This window comes from Equus asinus, chromosome 3 (assembly GCF_041296235.1).
Source record: "Equus asinus isolate D_3611 breed Donkey chromosome 3, EquAss-T2T_v2, whole genome shotgun sequence".
In the NCBI taxonomy this organism is placed as follows: domain Eukaryota; kingdom Metazoa; phylum Chordata; class Mammalia; order Perissodactyla; family Equidae; genus Equus; species Equus asinus.
Window position 1 is genome coordinate 86,436,951 of NC_091792.1, and position 26,069 is coordinate 86,463,019.

Consider the following 26,069-nt stretch of genomic DNA (forward strand, 5'->3'; position numbering starts at 1 on the left):
CCTCCATGAGCTACAAATGTCCTGCATAGCAGTAAAATTCCTCTTATTTTAACAAATAACTTTCCAAAATGCCTAACATTCATTAAAGTCTAAATAAGCATGCCCCTTTTTTCTAAAACTATTAATTTGCAATAAAACATACTGATAAGATTTCATTTCTTTACAAATAACAGACCTGAAAAATATCTTCAGAATTATCTTGAGATTCTTGATTCTTGTGACCACAAATGATAGAAAACTGCCATGTAGAAAAAGCAGGTCCCTAAGCCCCACACAAAAGGTAATTAATATTTTAAAAGTAGACAGTGAAATATACATTATATAGTTACACAAACGAAATTATCAACTTTCTAACTTGGCATAATGACAGGGTAGTTGGGAGGGAATGTAAAAGAAAATACTCAACAGCTTAAAATTAACAATGGGCCCATTTATTCAAGGTAGGAGGGTTCTCCCATTTCAGCTTGAAAGGACTAAAAGCCTCTTTCTCTCCTCCTCTAGGAGGAAAACTCTGCAGCTGGCCTGTCTGGAGAATCTCTCAACTGGATTCACAGCTTTACTCAGTCAAGCAATTGCAAAAAGAGGCTTCATCTTCACTTTGCACTGAAAACCAACACAGAAAAAATCTTGACTTTGAGGTGTTCAAATTTCATCCTTCAAAGACCAGTTCAATTAATTTCTCCTGTAGGAAGACAAACTCCACAAATACAAAAGATCTCTGCCCACTGAAACTGAGAAACACTTACTCTATCTTTGTCATTTCATCAAATATGTTCTTGTGACAAGTCTTATGACACTGTCTCTGGTACTGTACTTATTCTTTCTCCCCAACCTTTGTACTCTCCAATACTTTATGACTTCTTCAATGGCTTCTAGGAAGTATCCCTTTTAACTGCTGAATGAATGAATTTACAGCAAAGTGTTTCAGGATTCTGTCTTGCTCTGTTCTATGTTATACTCCCAATCAGGGCTCTATACTCCAGGAAATAGTAAATTTCTGCTTTTCAAATCCAACTAAAACCTTGTTTGAGCTAGTAACAACGGATCATGCCCTAACTCTTGAAAATCAAAGTCATTACTATTTAAGTATTAAACCGTCTGACCTCATTCTTACCTGAAAAGAAAGGTCGTAGATGTGTTTATGGAGAATTACGAGATCACCTTCGGGAAATCCAAATATTTACATTTAAGAGAAAACTCAAGCATCATACATCAGAAAATAACACACAGAACATTTCACTTTAGGATGATGTACTTAAAAGATGTTATTCACAAACTGAACCTCGCCAGTGGCATAGTGGTTAAGTTCTTGCACTCCACTTCGGCGGCTTGGGATTTGCCAGTTCAGATCCTGGGCACAGACCTAGACACCGCTCATCAAGCCACGCTGTGGCAGCATCCCACATAGAAAACAGAGGAAGATTGGTACAGATGGTAGTTCAGCAACAATCTTCCTCAAGCAAAAAGACGAAGACTGGCAATAGATATTAGCTCAGGGCCAATCTTCCTCACCAAGAAAAAGGAAAGATGTTATTCACAAATACATTATCCGTCTTGTAATTCCATCATGAGGAACATCAACTTGCCAAAATATGGCCTGGTATTGTGCCACAAGTCTCCTATTTCTTCTTATAAAATATACTGGCAAAGATCAACAAACCCACACTGCTACAAGGAAACCCATCCCCACATTCCATGGCTTCCAGGCAATTCCATAAATACAGGGTCATAAAAAGACAGTCTGCAAACTCCTGTAGCCAGCAGTCCATTTTAAGGATAGGAAATTGCAGACAATGACATGTGATCAGGCAGTTACAGCAATGTGAGGATCTTTCTAAAAGTTTGCAGGAACTACCAATCTTATCTTAGAAATCCACCTACTAAAAAAGTATGCAATATAGGTGATGAACAAATTGGAATGAAATGTTAAAATTTTATAGTTTGTCTACTTTAAGATGCAGTCATAGTTGCATATTCATATGCTAATACCAAAATCTCAAGAAAACAGAATGTTCAAGTCGCAGCCAATGACTTATTTATCTCAAATACATTTGCTATCGCAGAGTTCCAATGTTATAAAGGAACATAAATAGTCCTTTGGAATTCAACATAATACCTGACCAGAGGAAAAACTGAATACTTTTGAACTCTTAAATATAAACATGCAGGTTCCTAGCTAAGCACAAACTTGTGTTTTTCTTTTCTTTTCTAATTCAGACAGACAGTAAGCAAAAAAACAACTGCTACGTTTCCTACAATTATGAGGGACTTCATGTTTCAAGTCTCTAAGTCATTTTTTTAATTTTATAATAATAGTATTGCAAAAGATAACAACTGAGAGAATACTATGTGCCAGACCTTGCAAAGAATTTCATACACATTATTAAAATAAGAGAATCACTAAATTAAATGTTTTAAGGCATGCTTTCAAGTTTTAATTGCTTCTTGATACTATTAATTAAATAATCTGGTAACTACTGAAATATCCCAATAATTTTACATAATTAAGGCAGAATAAATACAACCAGAGAACTAATTAAGATGAGGTATAACATTAATAATCTTACTACACCAATATAAATCAGTTATTAAGCACACATCTTTATTAGGCAACGTTACCAGGCATGTTTAAACTGAACCACACAAGGGGTTAAAAATAACTACAATGAAAGGCCAACAGCCTAGCAGCACAGTTGAGCCAACATTCCCTTCTCTCCTCCCCCTCCCCTTCCCACCCTCTCCAGCCCAGAATGAATTGCATGCCCCACTGCACAAGGCCCAAAAAGGTCACAGGAGAGGGCCGAGACTTTTGTAAGAGAACAGAAATAACTCAGCAGCTTTGTTACCGTAGTCTCTTTTAATCAGTATGTTCAAAATCCTTTAATTAGCACTCTGTCTACACAAGGAAAGCATTTCTTCTGTGCCAGGGGAGGGCACACATGTATGTACACAGTGTTCTGTTGTATCAGCATCACAACATGGAGCGAGCGCCTCAAACTGTCTGCCAGGAAACTGAAGCACAGAAAACTTTTTTAAAGGCAAGGCACCACAAAATTTACATATTTCATTTGCATTTGGATTACCAAACAACAAAGTGACCATTAAGTTTGTTTCATTTAGGTGTCAATTTGTTTCTGGGCTTTTTGTTTTTAAGCAAAAGTGGAAGTAATTTAAACTAAACAATAACTGTCTTTAATCCATTATCATAAAGTAGGATATTCAGACTTAATATAAAATAATGTTAACAGAACATAAAAACAGACAATATTCAAATATTGTTCCTTTCCTCATAATAGCTCTTCAGCAGGAGAAAAAAAAACCCGGCCTTGCTCAAACAATAATAAATGACAAGGCACATTTTCACATGGATACTTTACATTTAAAATTTCATCCAACCACAAAAAGTCCTAAAAGTTGCAGGGTGGATTATGTATATGGATTTCCTTGTAAAATCTGATTAACCAGAATCAAGACAGAAATTAGCAATAAATTAAAGATAACTAAAAGTCCACAGCCAAGAAACAAGGAAAACTTCACTAGTAAACTGGGATTTCCAGTATTTTCATAGAGATATGTAAGTGTTACAAATTTATTTTTAATTTTTCAAAATCAAGTTGGATACATACAGTGTAAGAAGCAATGTAAGTATATACATATATGTATTTACACATATACAATTATAACAAAACCATAAACTTCTAAATATCTGATCAGAGAAATAATCTACCCAAATTTAGGAGGAAGTTTATTATTAGGGAGGCAGCATAGCGTCATGGCTTGAAAGCCACCTCTTCCACATCAGCCATGTGAGCTCACAGCATAGTCTGGACAAGGGGAATGACACCACTATTTCGCAGGTTGGCAGGAGAACTAAAAGAGATGATACGTGCAAGGTACTGGCAAAAATCCAAAAGTTTGCTGGTAAGGCTGTGGGAGAGGTGGGGTAGGGCCCTGGGGGTTGATATTTTCCTGCATTGCACAAAAGTGTAAATCAGCACAACCTATCAAAATTTTATATATACAAAGAAAATCATGTATATATGGTATCCACTGTTTGCAATACCAACACTGGAAACAAATATAAATGCCCTTGAATAGAGGACTGGTTAAATAAATGTAACTTCTCTACAAGAAAAATTTTTTCTTTTTTTTTTTTAAACATTGGTGGCCGGCCCTGTGACCGAGTGGTTAAGTTCGAGGGCTCCACTGTGGCGGCCCAGGGTTCGGATCCTGGGCGAGGACATGGCACTGCTCCTCTGGTCACGTTGAGGCAGTGCCCCATGTGCCACAACTAGAAGGACCCACAACTAAGATATGCAACTATGTACGGGGCGGGGGGGGGGGGGGGGGGGGGGGGGTTTGGGAAGATAAAGCAGAAAAAAAAAAAAGATTGGCAACAGTTGTTAGCTCAGGTGCCAATCTTTAAAAAAATAAAAAAATAAACATTGGCACCTGAGCTAACAACTGTTGCCAATCTTCTTTTTTTTCCCTGCTTTTTCTATTTCCTCCCCAAATACCCCCAGTACATAGTTGTGTATTTTAGTTGTGGGTCCCTCTAGTTGTGGCATGTGGGACGCCACCTCAACATGGCCTAATGAGCAGTGCTATGTCCACGCCCAGGATCCGAACCCTGAGCCACCAAAGCGGAGGGCGTGAACTTAACCACTAGGCCATGGGGCCGGCCCCATAAAATTCTATACAGTTGTTAAAAAAATAAATAAAATAAAACTCTTTATATATTAATAGGGAAAGTTCTCCACGGCACTTGTTGAGAAAAAAGTAAGGTGTGGAACAGTGCGTACGATATGCTACCATATAAGTAAAATGAGTAGATACTCATATTTATTCGAATATATTAAAAAAATCCTCTGAAAAGTTTACAAGTAATTAATAGCAATAATTACCCACTGATGATGAAAGTGAACCAGTGCCTGACACGTCGTCAAGCCTCAACAAACAAAAGCTGTAATTACTCCCCTCATCGGTATCATCATCTCATGAAAACAGATCCTTAAAATATATACACAGAATACAGTCAAACTAAACGCATACTGAGGTGAACAGCCAAATCTCAATTATTCATAGGCTGCCTATCTAGCTGGAGATCCAAGCCCTTCAATTCCTCTTCAAAGGGAAGTAGCTTTGGGCCATTTTACTGTTGGCTACCACCTTCACCAGAGCTGAGGAAATAACACCACAAACAGTCATTTCACTCCATATTGATCAACAGTGTTTAATAAACAGCTTTGAGCTGAAAGGGACCATGAAAATCCCCTAGTGCAACCTTCTAACATTACGTAGGAAGAAACTAAGGCCCAGAGAATTCCACAAACTGGTGGCAGTTCAAAGATTTGGAGTCTGCTCTAGTGTGAAATGTTGTCCACTTTATTATTAATAAGATGAAGGGAAACTGAAAATAAACTTAATTGAAATCAATTATCCTTGCTAAATTCCCTCCCCGCACCATCGTTTATTACAGATAACTAACTGTGCTGAGATCAAATCCTAGAAGCAATTGTAATAAGCAGAGTACAGGTCATCCAGAGAATTCAACAACTCAGCCCTGAAGTTTCCAGGACTAAGCAGTGAATGAACATCTGTAACAAAATCTGTAAAGTTTGCTTACACTAGAGATTGTCAGAGGCATGTTGAAATCTTTGCCACCTTGCAGCCGGAAACCCCAAGGAGCTGGGCCAACCAAGGACACGCTGTAGTTGCTCATGATTCTAATGGCTCAAAGTCCAATCCCAGAAAATGAGAGACTGTGAAAGAAAATTAGATGGTTAACAAAAATGTTTATTTGAAACTCTATTACATATTGAAACGTATTTAATATAAACCCAACTAAATGATGTTCAGTATTTCGTTTTGGGGGTATAAGAGGAAATACAGCACAAACACATATTAAGTTCCCATTTCAGTCTAAGAAAAGGAATCTGTGAGCTAATATACAATTTCTAAATTCAAGCCAATTTCCAGAGTCTAAAAATTCCATATCAGAATTATATTTCTAGATACTTGATCAGTTCTGCAACTTGCTGCGATCCAATCTGTGGCTTCCTGCAATACAAACTTTAACTCGAAGCACTTTACAACACTTCATTATATATATAAAAAACAACAAGATTCTATTTCAGTTTTAATTGAAAATGATTTTCCCTTCCCTCTACCTCATGCATTCTTTTGCCTGCAGTTGGCAAGAGTCCTTCAATGTCACTTACTTACCTTCTAAGTTACTCTAACATATGAAAAGGACTGCACGTTCATAGACTCTCGTTCATGCTTTCCAAATACGAAATTCTTTAAAATGAGATGTTTTTTAATGCACAAAACTATTCCCTCCATCCTAAATTACAATTTGTCTTTCCTTTTATATGGACATGGCATTTTCCACACTGAAAGTAATATTTACTTTTCCTTCTGTCAGGCAATGATAGGCAATACTCCAGCAAGGTGAGATTTCAGTCAGAACTGCTTTTTGCTGCCTACACACATCAGGCAAGAGAGAGAGTGCGTAGTGAGCACACGGTGAACAAAAGTGACTAACCATGGTAGGAGCACAGGGTTAATCTTAACACATGACAGGGAACTGGAGCTTTAGAAAAGAACCGACACTTCAGTGGTCCTTTTTCTGTGTTTTGCTCTAAGTGTGTTCAGAATGACTCTCACGATAGTACTTTTATATAATAAAAAACTAAAGGAAAAAAAGTGTGACTTGAGTTTGGTATTGGTTGTTATGGTGGCTAGATGTGGATGGGAGAAATTGGTAGGAATGGAGATTTTCTAAAATGTAATACTAAGAAACATACCATTTCCCTCCTTTAAAATATTTGAAATATAACAGATGTATAATTTAATAAGTTTAAAACCATTTTTTCTAAAAAAGCTGTTTAAGATATACTTCCTTGGAAAATCTGCACTGTTCAACCAAATCATCACCTTTTATTATGTCTTAAAATATTTTTCCATTTTTTTCAAAATTTCTATCCCATCCTACCAAACTAAAAGTGGCAGTGTAGTTATTCAAACCAGTGTATTAAAGGCAAACATTCCATCTTCTCATAAGGGGAAAATGAGGCAAAACTTTCAAATAAGTCCAGTTCTTAAATAAAGTTAAATCAGCAGAAATCTGCACGAGATCTACCTAGAAGCTAAATGAGCTTTTCCGCTGGCATGGTGGTACCCTGAGCTACTGGGCAATAATAACATTACTTCAGGGCTGATGGAACAGGCACCAAGCACTAAAAAGACCCAAAGGCCAAGCCAGAAGTCAAACTGCTAGAAACATGCGAAAAACCAGTAGTAGGGAGGCAAGGAGGAACCACAAAATTAAATTGCTTTCCTGCTATAATAAGGGAGGATTTTCATAGACCCAGTGCAGGAGGACAGTTTTGATATTGGCACAGGATACAAATCAGAAGCATGTACAGCCAACAGACTTCACAGGCTGCCTGCCCCTCCTTTTTTAATCTTTAACTTGTGTCAAGAGGAGACTATGAAAGTTAGGCTCAACTTCCTCTGGCCCCACTGTTCCCTACAAGAAAATGTATTTAATTTATATATCAACCCACAGCACATGCAACTTCCCTTTACTTGCGAGTTCCCTTCCAGACTTCTCCCATTGGTTATTAAATTTTCTAGCACTGGCAAGGTCACAGCCACACTACAAAACCAGTATCATTTCATTTCTAGTCAGTGAGGTTTTATTTCTAGTATTCTCCCTCAGCTAGCTTCATTCGCCTTAAAATATTCCGATCCTTAAGCAACAGTACATTATCAGCCTTTTCCAGGTTTCCTCCATCTAGTTATTAGTGCCCAAACTCCTCCTAAAATACCAAGCAGGCAGGAAATAGTGAGCAGCCTATTCTGCTTTCAAACACGTGGAAAATGTTGGAATTTCTGTATAGCTCTGGATTTTCTTTCAGGGAAAGTCTAAATAATGTCTTTGCTCTAGGACTTGGGAAGGAAGCTTGGTAACGCCCACACTTCTATCCCAACTTCTTTAATGGGTGGGAAGGGGAAAGTAGGACCACTCAGAGTGACAAGAAGGGCCTGAAATTCACAAGCACTATCTGGAGAGTCTCTTTTTCCCCAGACTGAGAGAGGATGGAGGAAGGGCTGAAGAACGAAAGGCCAGAGGCACAGGATGAAAGCAGCCGCCGGGACAGTTTCCCAGCAGAGGTTCACGCCTCGCCCTGTTTGCCAAATAAGGCTCCCGAGCGGGCTGTTTCCGCGGCGGGCGGGCTCCGACGTCCGCACGGTCAGGAGGCGGCCCGGGGGTAGGACCTGGCGCTCACACTCCAGACCTGCCCTGGCCAGCGCAGCCACGAATGTTCTTTCCAAGCCCTGCCCGGTCCATACGCCCTTCCTTTTTCCACTTATTGTCAAACGCACTGAAGGCACCGTCTTAGAAAAGCCCCAAGAAGTACGCAAGTATTAATAAATCTGGCGATCACGACAGATTTGTTTTTTTAAACCAGCTTTATTTCGGGACACGGGGAAGTTTTCCCCAAACAGGTTACACAATCGTAAATATCGGGGAGGAAATAGACGCTTCTCAGCGTGAAAGTAAACAAAAAATAACACGCCTTTCTCCCCCGTTCGGTCCCGCTGCCTCCCCACACCCCCGAGAGATGCGCGCAGGACGCGGGGGACCCGAGCCCCGGCGGGGGCGCCCGGCCGCGGGCCGTGCGGGGGTGCCCGGGAGCCCTCCGCGTCGCTGCCTCCGCCGCGCGCGCCCGGCCGCCCGGGACGGGGACTTCCAGGGCTCGCCCGCCCCCGGGAGCTCCTCTTCGCGCGCCGCCCTCCCACCTCCGCCGCTCGGCGCCCAGAAAGCACCTGAAGCGCAGCTCCGCCCGAGGCGCGCCCCTCCGCCTCCCGAGCGCGGCTTCCCTCCACGCGCCCGGCGCCCGCTTCCTTCCCTCCTCCCTGCGGGAGACCGGCGACGCGCATCCCCGGCCGCCAGCCACTCACCTCGGCGCGGCGCGGCGCTGCCTCCACCTCAGACGAGCGCTGACAAGTGACTCGCGGTGCGTGCGCTGTCCCCACGGCCCGCGGGAACTTCCGCCTCCTGGCGCCCTCCGGCCCCGCCCCCGGCCGGACACGCCCCCTCCGCTCCCGGCCACGCCCCCAGCCGGGCAAGGTTGCCCCGAGCGGGCGGAGTCGGCTGCCGGGGAGCTGGTGCGCGGGCCTGCTGGGGCGAGCTGAAGGCAAGGCGCCGCGGAAAACAGGGGCGCTCCCGAGTTTCGGTGGGAGTAGGCTTAGGGCATTTGGAGCAGTACCTGGCAATGGTTTGCTGCACGTGTCTGCTTTGGAGTGGACGCATTTGTCCCTCCAGAAACTTTGAATTGGCAAGCAGTTTCTCTAGCTAAAAATAGAAGGGAGTTTGGGATCAATCCCTATCTGCAAGTTCAGCGGCTACTGCCTGGTTCTTTGAGAGAGCTTATTTACGTGCCCTGAGAAGTGCAGACCCTGAAGTCTGTGGGTCAGGAAGGTGAAAACCGGTAACCCTAATAGCTAGAAGTTAAATCCTGTGATCACACCAGAAGGCAGTGATAGAGTAGCGGCCAAAAGTGATTCAACCACTATGCAACCTCAGCTTATTTTCTAAGTCCGAATCAATAGCCCACTTTCCAGTTTCCACAAAGTTGCTTGATTTAGCCCAAGGAATTTATTCACAAGCAGACTTGAATAATGTTCAGTAAACACACGGAAAGTATCTTGTTGACTGTTTTAAACTGTAAATTGGCTAATAAAATGTGAAAAAGACAAGTCTTAACTAAGGGACATGTAATGCAAGGATGAACTTCGTGGGGTCCTTGAATCCCCTACAAGTGCAAACAAGATTCTAGAGGAGCAGCGCCGGAACTGCTCTGCCAAAGCCGAGGCACCGGCTGGGGCGGCGACTGCGCGTCTGAAATGTGGCTACCGCGATGGACGCGCTGAATTTTTTGATTTATACAATTCCAGTTAATTTGCATTTTAAAACTGAAGCACAGTAAAAATTAGCGTTAAATACAATTTACTGTTTGGCTTGGACTACATTTCACATTACCATTGAAAATTTAGTTCCCAAATTGAGATATGATGGAAGTGTAAAAATGCACACTGAATTTTGAAGATTTATTATGAAAAATATGATATAAAATACCTCATTAATAATTTTTATATTGATTACATGTTGAAACGGTAAGATTTTTATATTTGGCTAAAATACGTTAAATTAATTTTGCCTTTTTAATCTGATGCTAAAAAATTTTAAATTACTGTGTGACTCGCATTATATCTTCACTGGATGGCACTTCTCCATAGCTTTCATCACATTCTCCAAAAGATTATGTTGGAGGAAAGGGTTTCCTAGTGTGAGAGTTCATTTACAGAGTTCTTTAATATATTTTATCATGTTTGACATCTCACCTCAAAATTAAATAAATAATAATAATAGTGGCCATTTTCAAATAACTGCCATGTGCTAGACAATGTGGTAATCCTTACAATAATTTTATAAGATGAATGTCTTCTCCATTTACAGTTAAGTAAATTCAGGTTGCAAGAGACGACAGCTTGTGACAGCTCCGCAAGACCATGGCCGGAGTTACCCTATGAGGGTCCCATCTCTGCTCCTCCTCATCTGTCTGCTGCTGCTACAGTTAAATTGAGCTGGATCAACAAAGGTTGACTAAAGACATGGAGAACTACAGGCAGCATTTGGAAATATCATCTCGAGGTGATGAGGAAGAATTGAGTAGGGGCAGTGTTGCCTACCTTTGCAAATTTAATTTTAGCCTACAGATGCTGGCCTACCTCTCAGTCCTCCTCCTCCTCCCCCAGCTGAAAGCCTAGGGTAGAGAGTGAATGAGCCAGATTAAGGTAAGATGTGAAGGCTGATATCTATCCGTTTCCCCTGAAGAACCAACTGCATCAGAATGACATTTGTGGCTGGTTAAAATTGCATTTTCCCGGACCTCCCCCAGATCCAGGATCTTTGCAGGTGGGCCCCAGGAATCTGCCTTTTTAACGAATACTCCCTACCCACCTCCAGGTAATTATTAAACTGAAATGCTTAAAAACCAATCCCCCAGATATACCTCTATATCCCCAATTTACTGTGTATTGTGCTTAGGTGAGAACCATGCATCTCAGACAGCAGCAACTTATCTCAGTTTCTTCATCTTAAAAGAATTGATAATTAGAAATAACCTTTTGTGGTTGTCATGAGGAGTAGAGACAATAGATATAAAGCACCTTGCAACATGCCTGGCACTGAGTAATTGTTAAATAAATGGTGGCCACATGAAACTTTCCTAACCAATTGATTAGATTTATTTATGTGTCATAAAAGACAAGTAGAAAACCTTACCTTCATTATGCATGTACTATGTTCTTGGTGATTTATTCACATTATCTTATTTAATTGTTACAACCATATAGAGTAGGTATTTTTTCAGAGGATGAAACAAAAACTTGGAAATTAAGAAATATAACCAAGGACACACAACTAATTAGTAATATAAGTAGAGCAGAGGGTCTGCCTCCAAAACCATGTCCTTTTCATCTCAACACACTTCCCCTCTGTAGATTCAATAAGCCGCCCAGCTTAAAGACCAAAGAAAGCTATAAAAAGCTATAGCAACTAACACTGTTGAGGGCCATAGAGGTGCAACCTGCAGCAAATTATGGAAATTAAATAGACACTGAGTTATTTGTCTATGAAAGAGGATGAAACTCCTGATCCACTTCCGGCGAGGCATCTGCCTTAACTTGTTTTAGAATGACTTGCCACGGAACCATTCTGACTCCGCTTCTCCGTCTCCCTCATGACTAACATTTATGAAATGGTTGGCCATGGTCTGAAGGACAGTCTAGCAGGAAGATAACTGATACATTGGGAAGTCAGACCAGTGTCTTAGCCTCATTAACTCTATAGGCTAAGCAATGAGGCACTCGCCACTAAGGAAACCGTATTAAAAGCTTCACTTTGTCATAACCAGTGCACACAAAGCTAAAGTAGTGGAAAAAATTAGATCAAAAGATGAAGTGATTTAGCGGGAAGAGTTTTAAAGAATATTCCATCTAAACATAGTATTTACCTAAGTGTGCGAATGTTTGCTCTAACATTATCCAATGTATGACTCAGAATCCTCTTGCTGTACTTCAAAAATAACAGAAACTTTAATTACAAGATTGCATGGCTGTGATGAGTTTTACAGTTGCACCCAATAAACTACAAAGTGCCAGCCTTTTAAAAAGTTCCTACATCACTCTAAGTCAATTTGTCTTTTAAGTTAAAATCCTGAAAGGGAAATAAACCACTCATAGGTATTTCATGTTTGAAATCTAATGGAGAGGAGGCATTAACTATTCTCATACCTAAAGAAACACCTGGTAATCTAGGGAGAAAGAGCTAGAAGGCATAGTGTCATTCTAAAACTTCCTAAGGAGTCCTGGGAGGAGGGCCGGGACCACAGCAGGCACAGAAAGCGTGGAAAGGAATAAATGGATGAGAACGACTCCACGAACAAATCCATGAAGACTGGGCCACTGAGCAAACGTGTGATTGAGGAAGAAGTTAAAAAGAAGTTTAAACTTCTTAAAACTAGCTTCAAGCTTTCAAGTCTGGGTTTGGGGGGTGATATTAATAACTGATATTGAAGGCAGAGGAGCACGTTTTGAAGGGACTATGCATTTCACCAGCAATCTCCAGTAAGCGAAAAAAAAGCCAGTTGGGAAGTGAGGGGTATGAATAAGAAGGGTTGATACTAAGGGCACTGAACAAAGCACTGGGGAGCTTCAAGTTTGAGATTTCAGAAGGCGAGGAGTATTCCTCATGATAAGATCAAGGTTTAGCCAGCCTGATGTCGTACTCAGATTACGTCGTTTCTTTGAGAAGTCCAGTGGGAGGTTGACAGGATAAAGAAGACATGATTTTGGAGGTGAGATAGAAACAAAATATGTAGGTCAACAATTGAAAAAGCTTGTTGTATGAAGAAACATGTTATTTGAAGAAAGTCAAGGAAAGAAGACATGAGTCTGAGGCACATCTTCCCGATGAGTTGGTTGTGCCAAGAAATTAATGTTCTCAGGCTGGGAGGTCCAGCAGGCTGGGAAGAAGCGTCATCCATTTTCCTCAGTTTCCACATTTGCCTTGACTTAAAAAGAGTTGAGAAGCACTGGGCTAGGAAACCAAAAAGATAAATTAAAAAACTGTCGGCTTTCCATGTACTCATAACGTATGGCACATTTGCACTACATGAGTTAGGAAAAAGTGAAGAAGGAAGATTTGGAATGCTCAGTGTGAGAGTGCTCCCTTTGATAGACCTTACTTACAACAGGTCCCAGGTCGTTTTGGAAAATACACTGGGTGCACACATCTATACAGGGTCCCTTTGTTAAATTATCTTCAATTAAATACTTTTGAACGTACCATCTGTTTTCTCACAGGACCCTGACTGATACGTTATTGATGATTCTTTTTAGCATTGACACCTTGGCATAAATCATTAAAATGTTATGTGCACATTTATTGAGCATCTCCCATGCCGTAAACTCCGTCGATATGTTTTTAAAGGCAAATTGATTTTTTGGAAAAATATTGGATTTTTGCTTTTTGGGTTTTTAAAATCAATGACTTTTTACATCAGGCATTTTTGGGTTTTTAGAAGCATTTCCATCAGATTAAAGTGTTGTGGTATAACCTACCATCACTTAGAATCCAGAAGTAAATGTTATCTTTCCACATTGTCAACTTTCTAATCAATAAAAGAGCTTGAAACAATTGTGATTATTCTGAATCACAAATAAAATACTTATTAAATCTAGATTTCTCTATGTATACATAAAGTATTAACCCTGGTTATCTTTGGGAGAAGGGATTAGAAGGTCATTAATTTTTTACTTCATAAAGTCAAGTCTATATTAAAGTCTATATTTATATAAGTAAAGTCTATATTTCTGATTTTTAGAGAATATTTATTGCATGTATAATGAGAATAGAGCAACACAGATTTGTTTTTTAAAAAACCACATGAATTGACTAAATTCATCATGATAATATAAACCTATCTTAGCCCAAAATTAATTTTAAATTAATTGGTTTTTAAATCTTAATTTTTTAAGTATGGTTTGTCCCAAACTACGATGTAATCTCTACTGATCCATTAGGTAGTTTTTCACGTTGTCGGGGTTTAGAATTTCTCATGTTTTTCCATGCTTGTCTCCATCAATGGTGGAGCTGTGAGGACATACTTATTAAAAGACTAGTGTACAAATAAGGTCATTTAAACAAGTCGTATTTTGGATTGGAAAGATCCTTGGGAAAATCTAATCTTAACATGCCTTATTTACAGTAAAATTTCCCCACCCAAAAAACAGTACCTCTACTAAGGGTTTTTAAAATCCGTTTACATACTCTGGGAAAAGCAAGGAAACTAATATTTTCATTGGAGGGTATCCACATGTGTAGTCATGGTGGAATGCATTAAGACATGCCATTCCTAGCCAAAATGTAAGAGCTGTAGTACTAAAAATGATGAATCAATTCATCAAAAATCTGATTCAAGCATAGAATTGTATTTAAGATAAGGAATAATATGAAGGAATGAATATAGATCAATAACATAAACCAGAAATATACTTAATTCCACTGAAAATATCCAATTCACACATCACATCAAATTCTGCCAGTGTGTAATATGCACATACCTATTGGCATTTAATTTCATAAAATTAACTCTGGGAAATTCATCAAAGCCACTTTCTGCCAGCTGTGAAAAAGTTAACTGATGAAGAAAGTAAGCAAGACATTTTTTTAAATCTATGAGATATGAAACTGGAATCTTTAAATATTTTTATAATCTGATTATTTCACATGACAACATATTTTTTAAACTATACTTTAGCCAAAGTTTGATGCCTGCTTCTTCTCAGAATTTAAAAGCTTTAACAAAAAAACTGTAGTTTTATGATGTATAAATAACAAAGTCCATCCATTTTTACTTAAATATTATTACACTAGACATTAAAACTTACATTTTAAAATTCATGGAAAAATTAGATATAAGTGTTATCCGTGGTTGCCTCTGGGTGGTGAAACTGGGTATAATTTTATTCTGCTTCTCTTTGCTTTTCGTGCTTTTCAAGTTTTCTATGAAAACATTTTACTTCTATAATAAACTGAAAATTAGGAGTAGCATTTTTAATACATGTTACTATACATAACATTGTTATAAACATATATATTGCTATATACATTGGTATATACATATAACAAATATCTTTGAAATAAATTGAAATTTTGAATAATAACCATTCCTTTTGAACACACTAATAGCTGGATAGGATACTCACCTGAATCCTTTATACATATTGAGTGTTGGCTTACTCATCCTCACAGCAACCACAGGAGCTAGGTCCTATTATTTTCAGATAAGGAAATGAAGGGACAGAGTTAATACAACCCACAGTTGTCTGGCTGACTAGTATAGGCAGAGACAGATTTTGAACCCAAACAATTTGACCGTGGAGCACATGTACTCTACTGAAATACGTGGTTGCTTTTACAGAGTAGACTATGGAAGTTTGTATGTGAAATTTTCTTTTCGAGCAAGTCTGATTCAGCCCAATGTGGTTCTAATTCAGGAAGCCAACTTCCTCGAAGATTTTTATGTTTTTGCCTAGAACTGACAAGGAGTGTTAGACGAGTAAGCTGCAATAAGGTAAAAAGATTCATCATAATAAAAGTCATTTCAGGATTAAGTGATGAATCTCTAAACCTGATAAAAAGAAATACTTTCTTCAAACATTTTAAGCTGAAACCATTATTTCAATTAAGATTTATAGCCTTCCCTACAGGAAGTGGCCTCTTGATAATAATAACTTATTTTTCAGTATGTGAAAAAGAATGAAAAAATTAAATTAAAATCTCCACAGGGTATTTGGTTTTCTCTATGAATTTCTTCTAGAAAGGAAAATTTGAGAACCTATATGTGGTTGTTCCATCAATACAAAATCAAACATCCCAATTAAATCTGAAAAATAAAGTATCCACAAATTTGGTTTAGATAAAACCAAACTATTAGATATTTTCAAATATTTAATTTAATTTAATTTTTTAACTTAATCCAGGTATTTGATATCAATATACCTTAAACAATCTTTTTTTTTTCTTTTTGCTTTTTGGTGAGGAAGATTGGCGCTGAGCTGACATCTGTTGCCAGTCTTCCTCTTTTTTTCTCCCCAAAGCCCCGGTACATAGTTGTATATCCTAGTTGTAGGTCATTCTAACTCTTCTATGTGGGATACCGCCACAGCACGGCTTGATGAGTGGTGCATGGTTACGCGCCCAGGATCCGAACCAGGGAACCCCAGGCCGCCAAAGCAGAGCACACAAAGTTAACCACTTGGCCGTGGGGCCAGCCCTAAAGAATCTTACTAGAGTAGTCAATGAAAGATGTATTAAATGGTAAAAGATAAGTTTTTTGATAACTTTTTAAAACAAACACGTTCAATACACCAGTTAAGGTAATATGACAAGAAGTACTGTGAAAAACATAAGCAAAATGATTACTACAGTGAAGTAAATGAGGCACATTTTCCAAATTGACATCAATTGAATATCTCCTTTAATGAAATTTATTAGGCTGATAAGTCTTTCTATGTAGGATTTAATCTTCAGGAGAAAAAAACTGAGGGCATCTCTAGTTTTATTTATACCTATCTGGTCAGATTCCTTGACAAAATTCTTGTAGTTATACTTAATATAATTTTATATTACTTATAAATTATATTATTTATTAAATTTATAATATTTAGAATTTAATATTAAATTTATATATATACTATCATATATAAATTATATAATAAGTAAATCAGTGTGTTATCATTTCAGAATTTAGCCTTGGTAACACTAAAGTGTTTCTGGCCCAAAGACAGGAGCGCATATAAATTTTGAACAACAGACCCTGTTGGCACCCAAGAGGACAGAGACCTTGGAACACAAAGAGAAGCTCTAGTTCTTTTTATCAAGACGGCAGAAACACCTCTAGGAAAATCAAAATCCGGTCTATTTCACAGATATTTCCATATGCTGGGCAGGGCCAAATAAGTATCAATTCCTCCTAGAAAAGAAATGAGTTGGTCCCATTACAACTTGAGCCAAAGCATCAACTGTTACACAGAGATCCAAATATAGTGCCTGCTGGCGAAGACGCCCCACCGACAGAGGCGGGGCGGGGGACACCTGATAGCGCAGCTTCAGTAACTTGAGCTCAGCTTTTGCTTGTTGTGGAGACAAATACACTGAAAATCCAGGCAGCAAACAAATCACGTTCCCTCAATTTTAGAAAGTTCTTTGAAGATGGATTTTCAGTCTCTTGCTATGTCTTTTTGTTTGTTTTACTTTTTATCATGGAATTTTCAAACATGCACAAAATAGAATAATATAATGAACTCCCAATGTATCCATTACCTAGCCTCAACAATAACCATCATTAATATAATTTTAGTTGTACATGTAGTTTTAAACAAAGATAAGTTTTATTCATGACAAGATTTCACAAACTATTTTTCAGGTTAAATGAAGAAATGTGGGTTTTAGTTCATCCATGTTGCACTTAAAAAGTTGGTAAAAAAGAAAACACTTGGCAGGTTTTTTTCCAGATTGAAACTCCCAGAGCAAATAAATCTTCGTGAGGTCTCCATCAATTAAAACTGAGCATGTTCAGAAATTCACTTTATTAGTTCAACTAAGGAATAGACAGACTCTCGCGGACTCATTCCTGCCAATAATAAAGTTCACTGGAAGCTAATGAAAAACCCAGAAATTCAACTTGTTGATTTATAATATAGAATACTTGTGAAGCAATCTGGAATGCTCAGGTCATTTTACTTCCAGGAAAGTTTAATTGAAAAATAAAATTTAGGTTAAAGTTTGTTCATCAAGAATAGAATCAGAATAAGAAGGGGTGAATGAAGTTAGGAGAACCTCATCCTGTTGGGGTAGCCAGATGGACTCTTCCCTTGTTGGATGACTACTTCAGTGGGTGATGCTCATAGCACACCTGCCCCAGGCCAGGGTTGGAGAGCACTAACACGGCTTACTTTCACTCTCTTCCTTATTAAACTTCCTCATTTCCATTTTTTTCTATTACTAAAATACTTCACCATGAAGATATCTAGTTTCCAAGATTGTAGCTTACCTACCTCAGTAGCATTTTAAATTAATATCTTCTGTTTAGAGGGAAACTTCCAGGCCTCTTGCTGAAGTCTAGGAGGCAATCAACTTAGAAACTATTGACTCCTGGGTGTGCTATCTACCATCCCTCAGGTCATTTAGATTTGAATACTGGCAAAACACAAATACAGGTTTTTTTCCTGTTTTTTCAGCTTTCAGACAAAGGGCTCTAACTTTTTTTCCGGGTTGTTAAGGAAAGACTAGTCTATAAACCAATCTCAAAGAATCAAAGTTCTCACTTCAGATTTTCAACTTGAACATCAGAAAAAATATTTTTCATCTTTTTGCAAGCTTGTTGATTCTATTAATATTTGTTTCTCTATGAGATGAATAAATCAGACACTTTGTTTCTCCTTTGTGCATGAATATGCCACCAATTTATTATTACTATATTAGCTTTTCTTTATCAAAGGTTTGAGAATTGAAACAATTTCAAGCGTTCTCAGATTACAGGATTAGAACTTCTGTTTCATTAACTCTCTCAGACTAAGTAACAGAGGAGTACATGAGATGCTTTAGTCCACAGAGCCAGAGGTTTCATGTCTTCCTTCATTTGTTCTAAGTGGCTTCCCTTCTAACCCAACCCTCGCCAATCCATAAGAACTTGACTTGATCAAACGGCCTGCCTACTGACACGAATTCTTAAAAATCAGTTCCAACTGAAAGGATAATATCGGAGAACATTTCATTGTAGCTTCATCGATTGTCAACGCCGTCTGATTCTGGCACTGTAAAGGGGAGCTTCCTCCTCTGCCAGTCTGTTCCCAGAAGGTTGGCGAGTAGAGCATTAGTGACAAAATGGTGGGGATGCAGAGGAATTTCCTTGCTGTAGCATTCTGAAACCAGTAATATCTCTGAAATAATGACATTTGGTTATCTTCTATGCAAATATATTGTTGGGTATAGATAGTTTCACCAAAATAATTCACTTTTTAATTTTGAAGTTGAAAAATTCCCTGATTAGTTCTGCAAAGTCTAAGGCAATCTTCTATTTTTTTTCCTCAGATTTATTTATCTATGTTTAGTTTCTTATCTATATAATTACAACCATTATGGATTGATAAGTAATTTCTTTGAAGAGCCCATCTGAAAAATGACAATAAAATTATGACAATATCAGAGCATGATATATTTAGCTCAGAGTGGCCTACACATTGAGCATAAATACAATGCTTACTATTCACATTTTTTCCCTTAAAAAAATTGTAAGGGGCAACATATGAGTGGTAGGATCCTGCTTTCTTACAAATGAACTTTGAAAGTTGTACTGGGCGACATGAAGTATGACCTTTGGATGTTATTTGCTGACAAATTTGCTGTTGTACTACATAGTTATAACTGATTGTAATGTTTAAGGCTTTTATTAAAAGACATTTTTGCTTTGGTTATTAAGGGTTTTTATTAATGATTGCGTTCTTGTGGGAGGAAGCAACAGAAAGGGGAATGTAGAAGGAGTAGGAAAAAGAATAGCAAGAGAAAACAAAGGAGAAGAGACAAGGAAACAAAAAGAAAGGAGAATGGGATGGCCAAGGCAGAAAGTTGCTTAGAAAGAAGAGAAAGATGCAGGAGAAATTCTGAGAAGGCAGTTTAGTGGTTCTCATAGTAGTATGATTATTTCTGGCAACAGGACCCCAAGCACCACCCAGAAGATAAAAGACTCCCATGTAACTGTGGTGATAAATATTTAGTTCCAATCGTGTCCTCTTTACTCTCAAGTTAATTTTTGCCCCTCTTAGTTATTTGTTCCATCACTGTTACCCAAAGCTGCTGATCTTTTCTTTTCTCTCTCTCTCTCTTCTTTCAATCTTAAGGTAACGAGACTCCTGGTCCTCTTCTGTCATCAAGCCAGAAAAGTAGGCAAACCAAGTTTAGGTGAAAGAGGGATGAGGTTTCCAGAACCCTCTGAACCCAATCATACCCTTGTGTTGTCTCCTGAGCTAACAGCGCTCCTCTGCTAAGCTTCTGTAGTGCAGGGTGTCTGAAAATAGCATCCCCTTTTACAAAAGAGGAAACTGTAGATTAATTGCCCTGCCTATGGCTCCCCAGTGAGCAAGTAACAGTCAGAAATAGAACCCAGACCTCCTGACGTCAGAGTCAATGTTCTTTCCACTCCACGATGCCTAAAAACACAGATGAATAAAGAACTCCCCAAAGCAAATAAAACCTTATCCATTTTCATCTTGTAAGTTACATCTTAGAAGCCTAAGTTTAGTAAGATTGAGCTTTTTAAATTCTAGCTTTTTGAATATACACGACCTAAATTTGTAACAAATTGATCCATTTAAATGGATTTCACTAAATAAAATTTTCTTAATTTTCATATTGAGTCTAATAATCTGGTAATACCCTATAATAATAGTTTCAAACTGTAAGGACCCTGACAAATATTTCTATTTTAAAATAAAAACGTCCTCAGCTGAAATGAGATCTTTTTTGTGGTTTTATTTATACATTTGAATTACTTCACTGTATTCCATCAGTGCCACCTCTATAAATCTCTCTTGGTGACTCTAGATCTTAGTTGAAATGTCACTTCCCTGGGGCAGCCTTCTCTGGCTCTCCAGGGTAAGTTATGCATCTCCACACCCTGTATTTGCCCTTTTATAGCACCTGGACTTTTCCTTCATATTCTCTTGTTATGATAGCAATTATACATTAGTAATTTGAGTAATTATTGTTTAATGTCACCGTTGCCTTCCAGACCATAGGCACCATGAGGGCAGAGTTCATTCATCTTGTGTACTAATGCACCCCTCAGCACCTGCTGCAGTGATAGGACATAGAATGCATTCATTAATTTTTCGTTTAATATTTCTCAGTATAACCACATACGTTTTTGCTTATCTGGCCTAAGAGAAATAACAGATAATAGTGGCCCTCTTTGTTGTGTGCCCACTGTTATAATGCTCTAGGTTAAGTGTTTTACCTGAGTATTCTCACAGCAACACTTTGAGGTAGCTAAAATTTTTATTGACACTTACAGATGGGGACATTGACATTTAGAAAGATTAAGCAATTTGTTCCAAGTTACACAGCTAGTGGTCGAAGTTTGGCTGAAATAGAAATTTTGGAAATAAAAATGCAAGGAAAATATTATGCTTTTTTTTTAAAAGAATAATCTCTCCTGTTTTTTCATTCATGTTATCCCGACACTGGGGAGAGATGGGAAAGGGAAACCCCCACTTTTCCTAATAATCACTCAGAGTCAGTCTTCCACTTTGACTCCCGTTTCACAGATACACAGATCCACGTGGCTTTTATGTCTGTGGGTTAAATGAAAAGATTTCAAACTTTACATCCCATGTCCATGTATTACCTACACAGCTGTTTAAAATAGCATCTGCAGTTTTATGGGTTCAAAAAGATAAATGATATTTTTGCTGTGTTTTTCCCAAGAATGCAAAGAAAAACAGGGAAGGAAGTAAGAATGGGGAATGAGGTGATAGGGAGGGCCAAGAAGGCAGATAGGAACCACGGGAAGTGTTGTGTATTTTTTAACAGTAATATACCAAAGTGTACCAAAATCTGTAATTTCTGCTCTTCCTTTGGAACATCAACACTCCCCTCGGGAAGATGATTCCTATATCATTTTCGAAAAATAGTGTTGAAAATATTATTTCTGTTTAATCTGAAAGCAGTTTGGTTGGGAACCCAAGGGTCTTCCATAAATATCTGATAGGCTGAGAGGCTCAAACTTTTTAAAGTTGCTCTCTCACTAAACATCCATTTTGCAGAGAGGCCTGTCTCATACTCTTGATCCTTTGTCATCACAGTCTGCGGCACAATCTGTCACTTTCACATCATTCAGCCCTCTTCGGTTCTGGAATCTGTTTTAGGGGAGAAGACTATTAAGCAAAGTATCATATCATTGAATCACTTTAATTATTTGCTATATCTGCATGTTATGTAGAAATCTCAATGTTACATTTCACAGTCTCTGCTAGAAAGTAAGCTTGGTTGATGAGATTCGTATAGAAATTCTTTAGGTGGTTGAGTAACTAAGCCCTCTTGAGTGGGGCTTGAGATAAACCTTCTCACAAGAATGTCCTCTCCGCAAGGACAAGGACTGTTATTTGTTCCTGCTGTATCCCCGGGTCTTGGAAGGATATCTGCCACATAGTAGGTGCTGAATAAATGTGTGTTGATTTAATTTAAAAATCTTTACATTGGATCATGATTTAAAGTGGTGAATTTTTTTTTCAAAGCTCAATGGTGATTGGTTTATAAAATTAGTATTTAGTGCAATTACATTTACTCATGTAAAGGAAGAAGCCATTTACATATTTGCCCACAGGTCCTTAAATAAGCAAGCAAAAAATACAGCCATGGATCAACTAAACCAAACTTTTCTTTTTCCTTCAGACCGATTCCTTCTTTTGAGGCCTGACAAAGAATTCCAAGTGGAACCCACTATTTGATCTCCGTAAAGTGTGAGATCCCTCGAGATAGGAAGAACAGTAGAACCTTGTTGAAAGAGATGTAATGTGCTAGATATTAGAAAGTAGCTATTCATTTGTCCATACTTGATGGTTTTTTCATATGGAAAGATTTCTATTCTTCAAAATAACATTGCCAAGAATCTTTTAACTGTGATTCTACCACATCACTGCTCACTGAGTAATCTTTCCTTTGAAAGTTATAAATGAGTTCTTAATGAAAGCTATACATGTAGCAACAGAGATACTCAAGGATAAAGCTTTTCTGTATGTTCTGTTTATTTCATGGCATTTTCTAGAAACTATGAGATAATACAAAATAGAATCCAAACTTGAATGTAAGCATCATTTCAGAAATTAGAAAACACGGCATATAAATGAGAGAAAACAGGACTTACTGAGTACCCACTGTGTGCTTAGCTCAGGGGGAAGCACTCAGTTTTGTTGCACAGTTTCATCAAAACCCCAGAACGCTTTCCAGTTAAGGAACAGTCTACATAGGCCACTACCAGGAGAAGAGAGATTAAAGAAGACACCCAAGCTGACCTCACTCCAAATGGGAGAACTGAATAAGTACAATAGAACTTGGCCCTGACAAGGCCTATTATTACTGGAATTCTGACATGGATCAATTGATAATTCCACAAATATAACAACTATATCCAGAAAATAGTCTGGCATTTTTGTTTATTGACTTTTAGGCCCATTATTGGTAATCCCCATGGACTTTCAACTGTGACACCCTTGCTTCCTACTAGTTCCATTACGAATGCCGCTTTAGATAAATTTCATTATATTTTAAACTCAAGACAAAAGGTTTACAACCCAGATTTTGGCAAGTTCCTTTCTTCTGTCCTAGTTCCTTCATAGCCAAGAATTTCAAAATATTGGGTATTATATGTTGATATATGATTACTAAATGACTAACATATTTGAGATTTATATTGTTTTTCTTGTTAAGTGAGGACCACTTGAGTGTGTAAAACCTGCAGGCAATATCCAAATCAAGATATCTTTTCATTAATGCAGCCTGAGAGATTTTTTAGACTAAAATCCTAAATTTATTTTAACATAATCCATATTTCACTGGAAACCATGAACAGAGTAAAAGTTTTCCCTTCATTGGCTGTTTTACTTGATTACCAAATGTCATCCTGCCAAATGAAGGATGGGATGAGAGTAATGGAGTAAATTGTTACATATCCGGGCAGGGGGCAGGGATATCTTGAGAGTGCTTTTGAATCTCATATCTCATTTGTTTAAACCGGAGACGGTAAAAAGTGATAAAGTTTTCCTTTCTTACTTATATAGCGTATTCTTGTAGATATAAACAGATTAAAACCATCGAACAATGTTGTCCAAAGTTAAGAAAGAGTATCATCTCCATCGTGAAGAACACAAACAAATTCTCAGAGAATGCAGTTCCACCCGGCAATTTACAAAGGCCTTTGAAGATGTCCCTGGGTTTGGCAGTGTTCCAGAACCAGCTGGATCAGAGTGATCCAGCTTAATATAGAACACCACAGCCCTGAAGACTCGGGAAGGCCAGTATAGTATCTGGAGCAAACAAGTGTGTGATTAATGCTGGTGGGCCCAAACTTCCACTGGGAGACATCTGTCAAGATTTCCTTAGGAATGAGATTGTGTTTCCAAAAAGAATAGATCCAATACATAGTGTCTGAAATATACAAACATTAACACTATTTTCTTTCTTTTTTTCTTTATCTGCTTTGTGGCAAAGATTCTAACACGTGATTAATCACCCAGTCTAGCGTGTTAGATTATTGACGAGATATTAAAAACCAGTACTAGACGTGGTTCAGTTATTTTTGGTTGGCTCTTTCTTTGCATCTCTGATAGAGAAAACAACAGATATTTCCAGTTGATCTGTACCTGTTGATCCCAGTAGTCATCCAGTTTATTGAAGTAGGAAGCACTTGATTAAACCATCTAGACAGCTAAAAGTGCTGAAGGATTCATTTATTCAGTCAAATAATATTTATCGAGTGCTTACTCTGTGACAGGCGTTGGTCTAGGCATGTAACTATTGTGACAAATAAACTAAGTCTGTGCCCTCATGGAGTTAACGTTTTAGTGTGTCTGACAGGCAATGAAACAGGTACATACATTGTTTGCAAGTGGTGATAAATGCTATCAAGACTGATAAAGCGGGATAAGGGGACGCGAGTGATGGTGTGACGGGATGGGGTGACATTTTAGGACAAGAGCTTTTTGAGGAGGTGACATTTAGCAGACTGCTGAGTGATATAAAAGAGTGAGCCACACAAATATATGAGGAGGAGCATTTCAGGTAGAATAAAATCAAAAAACAAACAAAGAGGTCTCGAGAAGGAAATGCATTGAATTTGTTTTCAGAACAGCAAAGAGGCAAGTTTGCTGGAGTAAAATGAAGCAGAGGGAGAGAAGTCTGATATGAGATGAGAGAAGTAGCCAAAGGCTGGATGTCAGGCTTTGGAGCCCATGAAGAAGCCTGCATTTCATTCCAGCGTCAGAAAGTCATGGGAGGGTTTTTAACAGGGCGAGGACATAATTCCGTAAACACAGACTTTAGAAGGTGAAGGTACAATCAGGGAGACCAGTGAGGAGAGGAATGGTGGCTGAAATCTGGGCATGGTAGTAGCAGATATGGTAAGAAGCTGTGGAATACTGCAAATATTTTGAGAGTGGATCTGAAGATATTTGGTGGTGGTTTAAATATGGCGCATAATTAAAAAAGAAAAGAGGAATCAAGAATGATTCCAACATTCTTGCCTTGAACATATGAATGAATGAGCGTGCTGCTTGCTGACATGTGGAGAGCGCTCAAGGCAAATGGGAGAGCAAAGGTTTTTAAGGGGAAATCAGAGTGATGCTCGTTGATACAAATATGTATAAGAATTAAAAATAAGAAATCTCAAAATATTAAGTGCTACAGTATAAAGATCACATTTGTACGAGTCAGGAGACTTGAACATTGCTTATGTTTCTAGAAGGGAATAGGCATGAGGACTGGGAAGAGAGACTTTCAAGTTCCTTTTTTCTACATTTCTGTACTTGTTCAAGGCTTTTAAAAAATCGTGTTTATTATTACTTTTATTTTTAAAAATGTTCATATACCAATAACTTAATGAGAATTCAATGGCTAAATAAGAGATTACATAGTAAGCAGATAGAGTAAAAAGTCAACCGCATTTACCTGCTTAGAGAGGTTTTAAAACTATCCAACCTCTAAACGCTTTAATGAGCCTGAGAAGCAGACAGGTGCCTCCTCTGCTCCCCCTTCTAACTTTCCGTGTGGCATTGCCATCAGCTTGTTCCTTAGTTTAAAGTGTGCCTTCTTTTCCAGCTCCGCCTTATGCTGCCCTCTTGTAGTGTGATATGCCCTGCCTCAGGCTCTAAAATGG

At 38.3% G+C, this 26,069-nt stretch overlaps 1 protein-coding gene across 10 annotated transcripts in view; it reads right to left on the reverse strand.

The window, feature by feature from the left end:
- Positions 1 to 9,118, reverse strand: part of PDLIM5 (PDZ and LIM domain 5) — a 196,142-nt gene extending 187,024 nt beyond the window's left edge. For 9 of the 10 annotated variants that reach the window (XM_070505354.1, XM_014839400.3, XM_070505353.1 and 6 more), the window contains exons 1-2: positions 8,974 to 9,117; positions 5,627 to 5,762 (exon numbers count right to left, since the gene is read on the reverse strand). In XM_070505354.1, the coding sequence (XP_070361455.1) occupies positions 5,627 to 5,722 (96 nt within the window). In that variant the 5' untranslated portion in view covers positions 5,723 to 5,762; positions 8,974 to 9,117. Of the gene's footprint in view, positions 1 to 5,626; positions 5,763 to 8,973 lie in introns of all 10 variants that reach the window. The other variant, XM_070505355.1, reaches the window with a different exon arrangement.
- Positions 9,119 to 26,069: the final 16,951 nt, after the last annotated feature.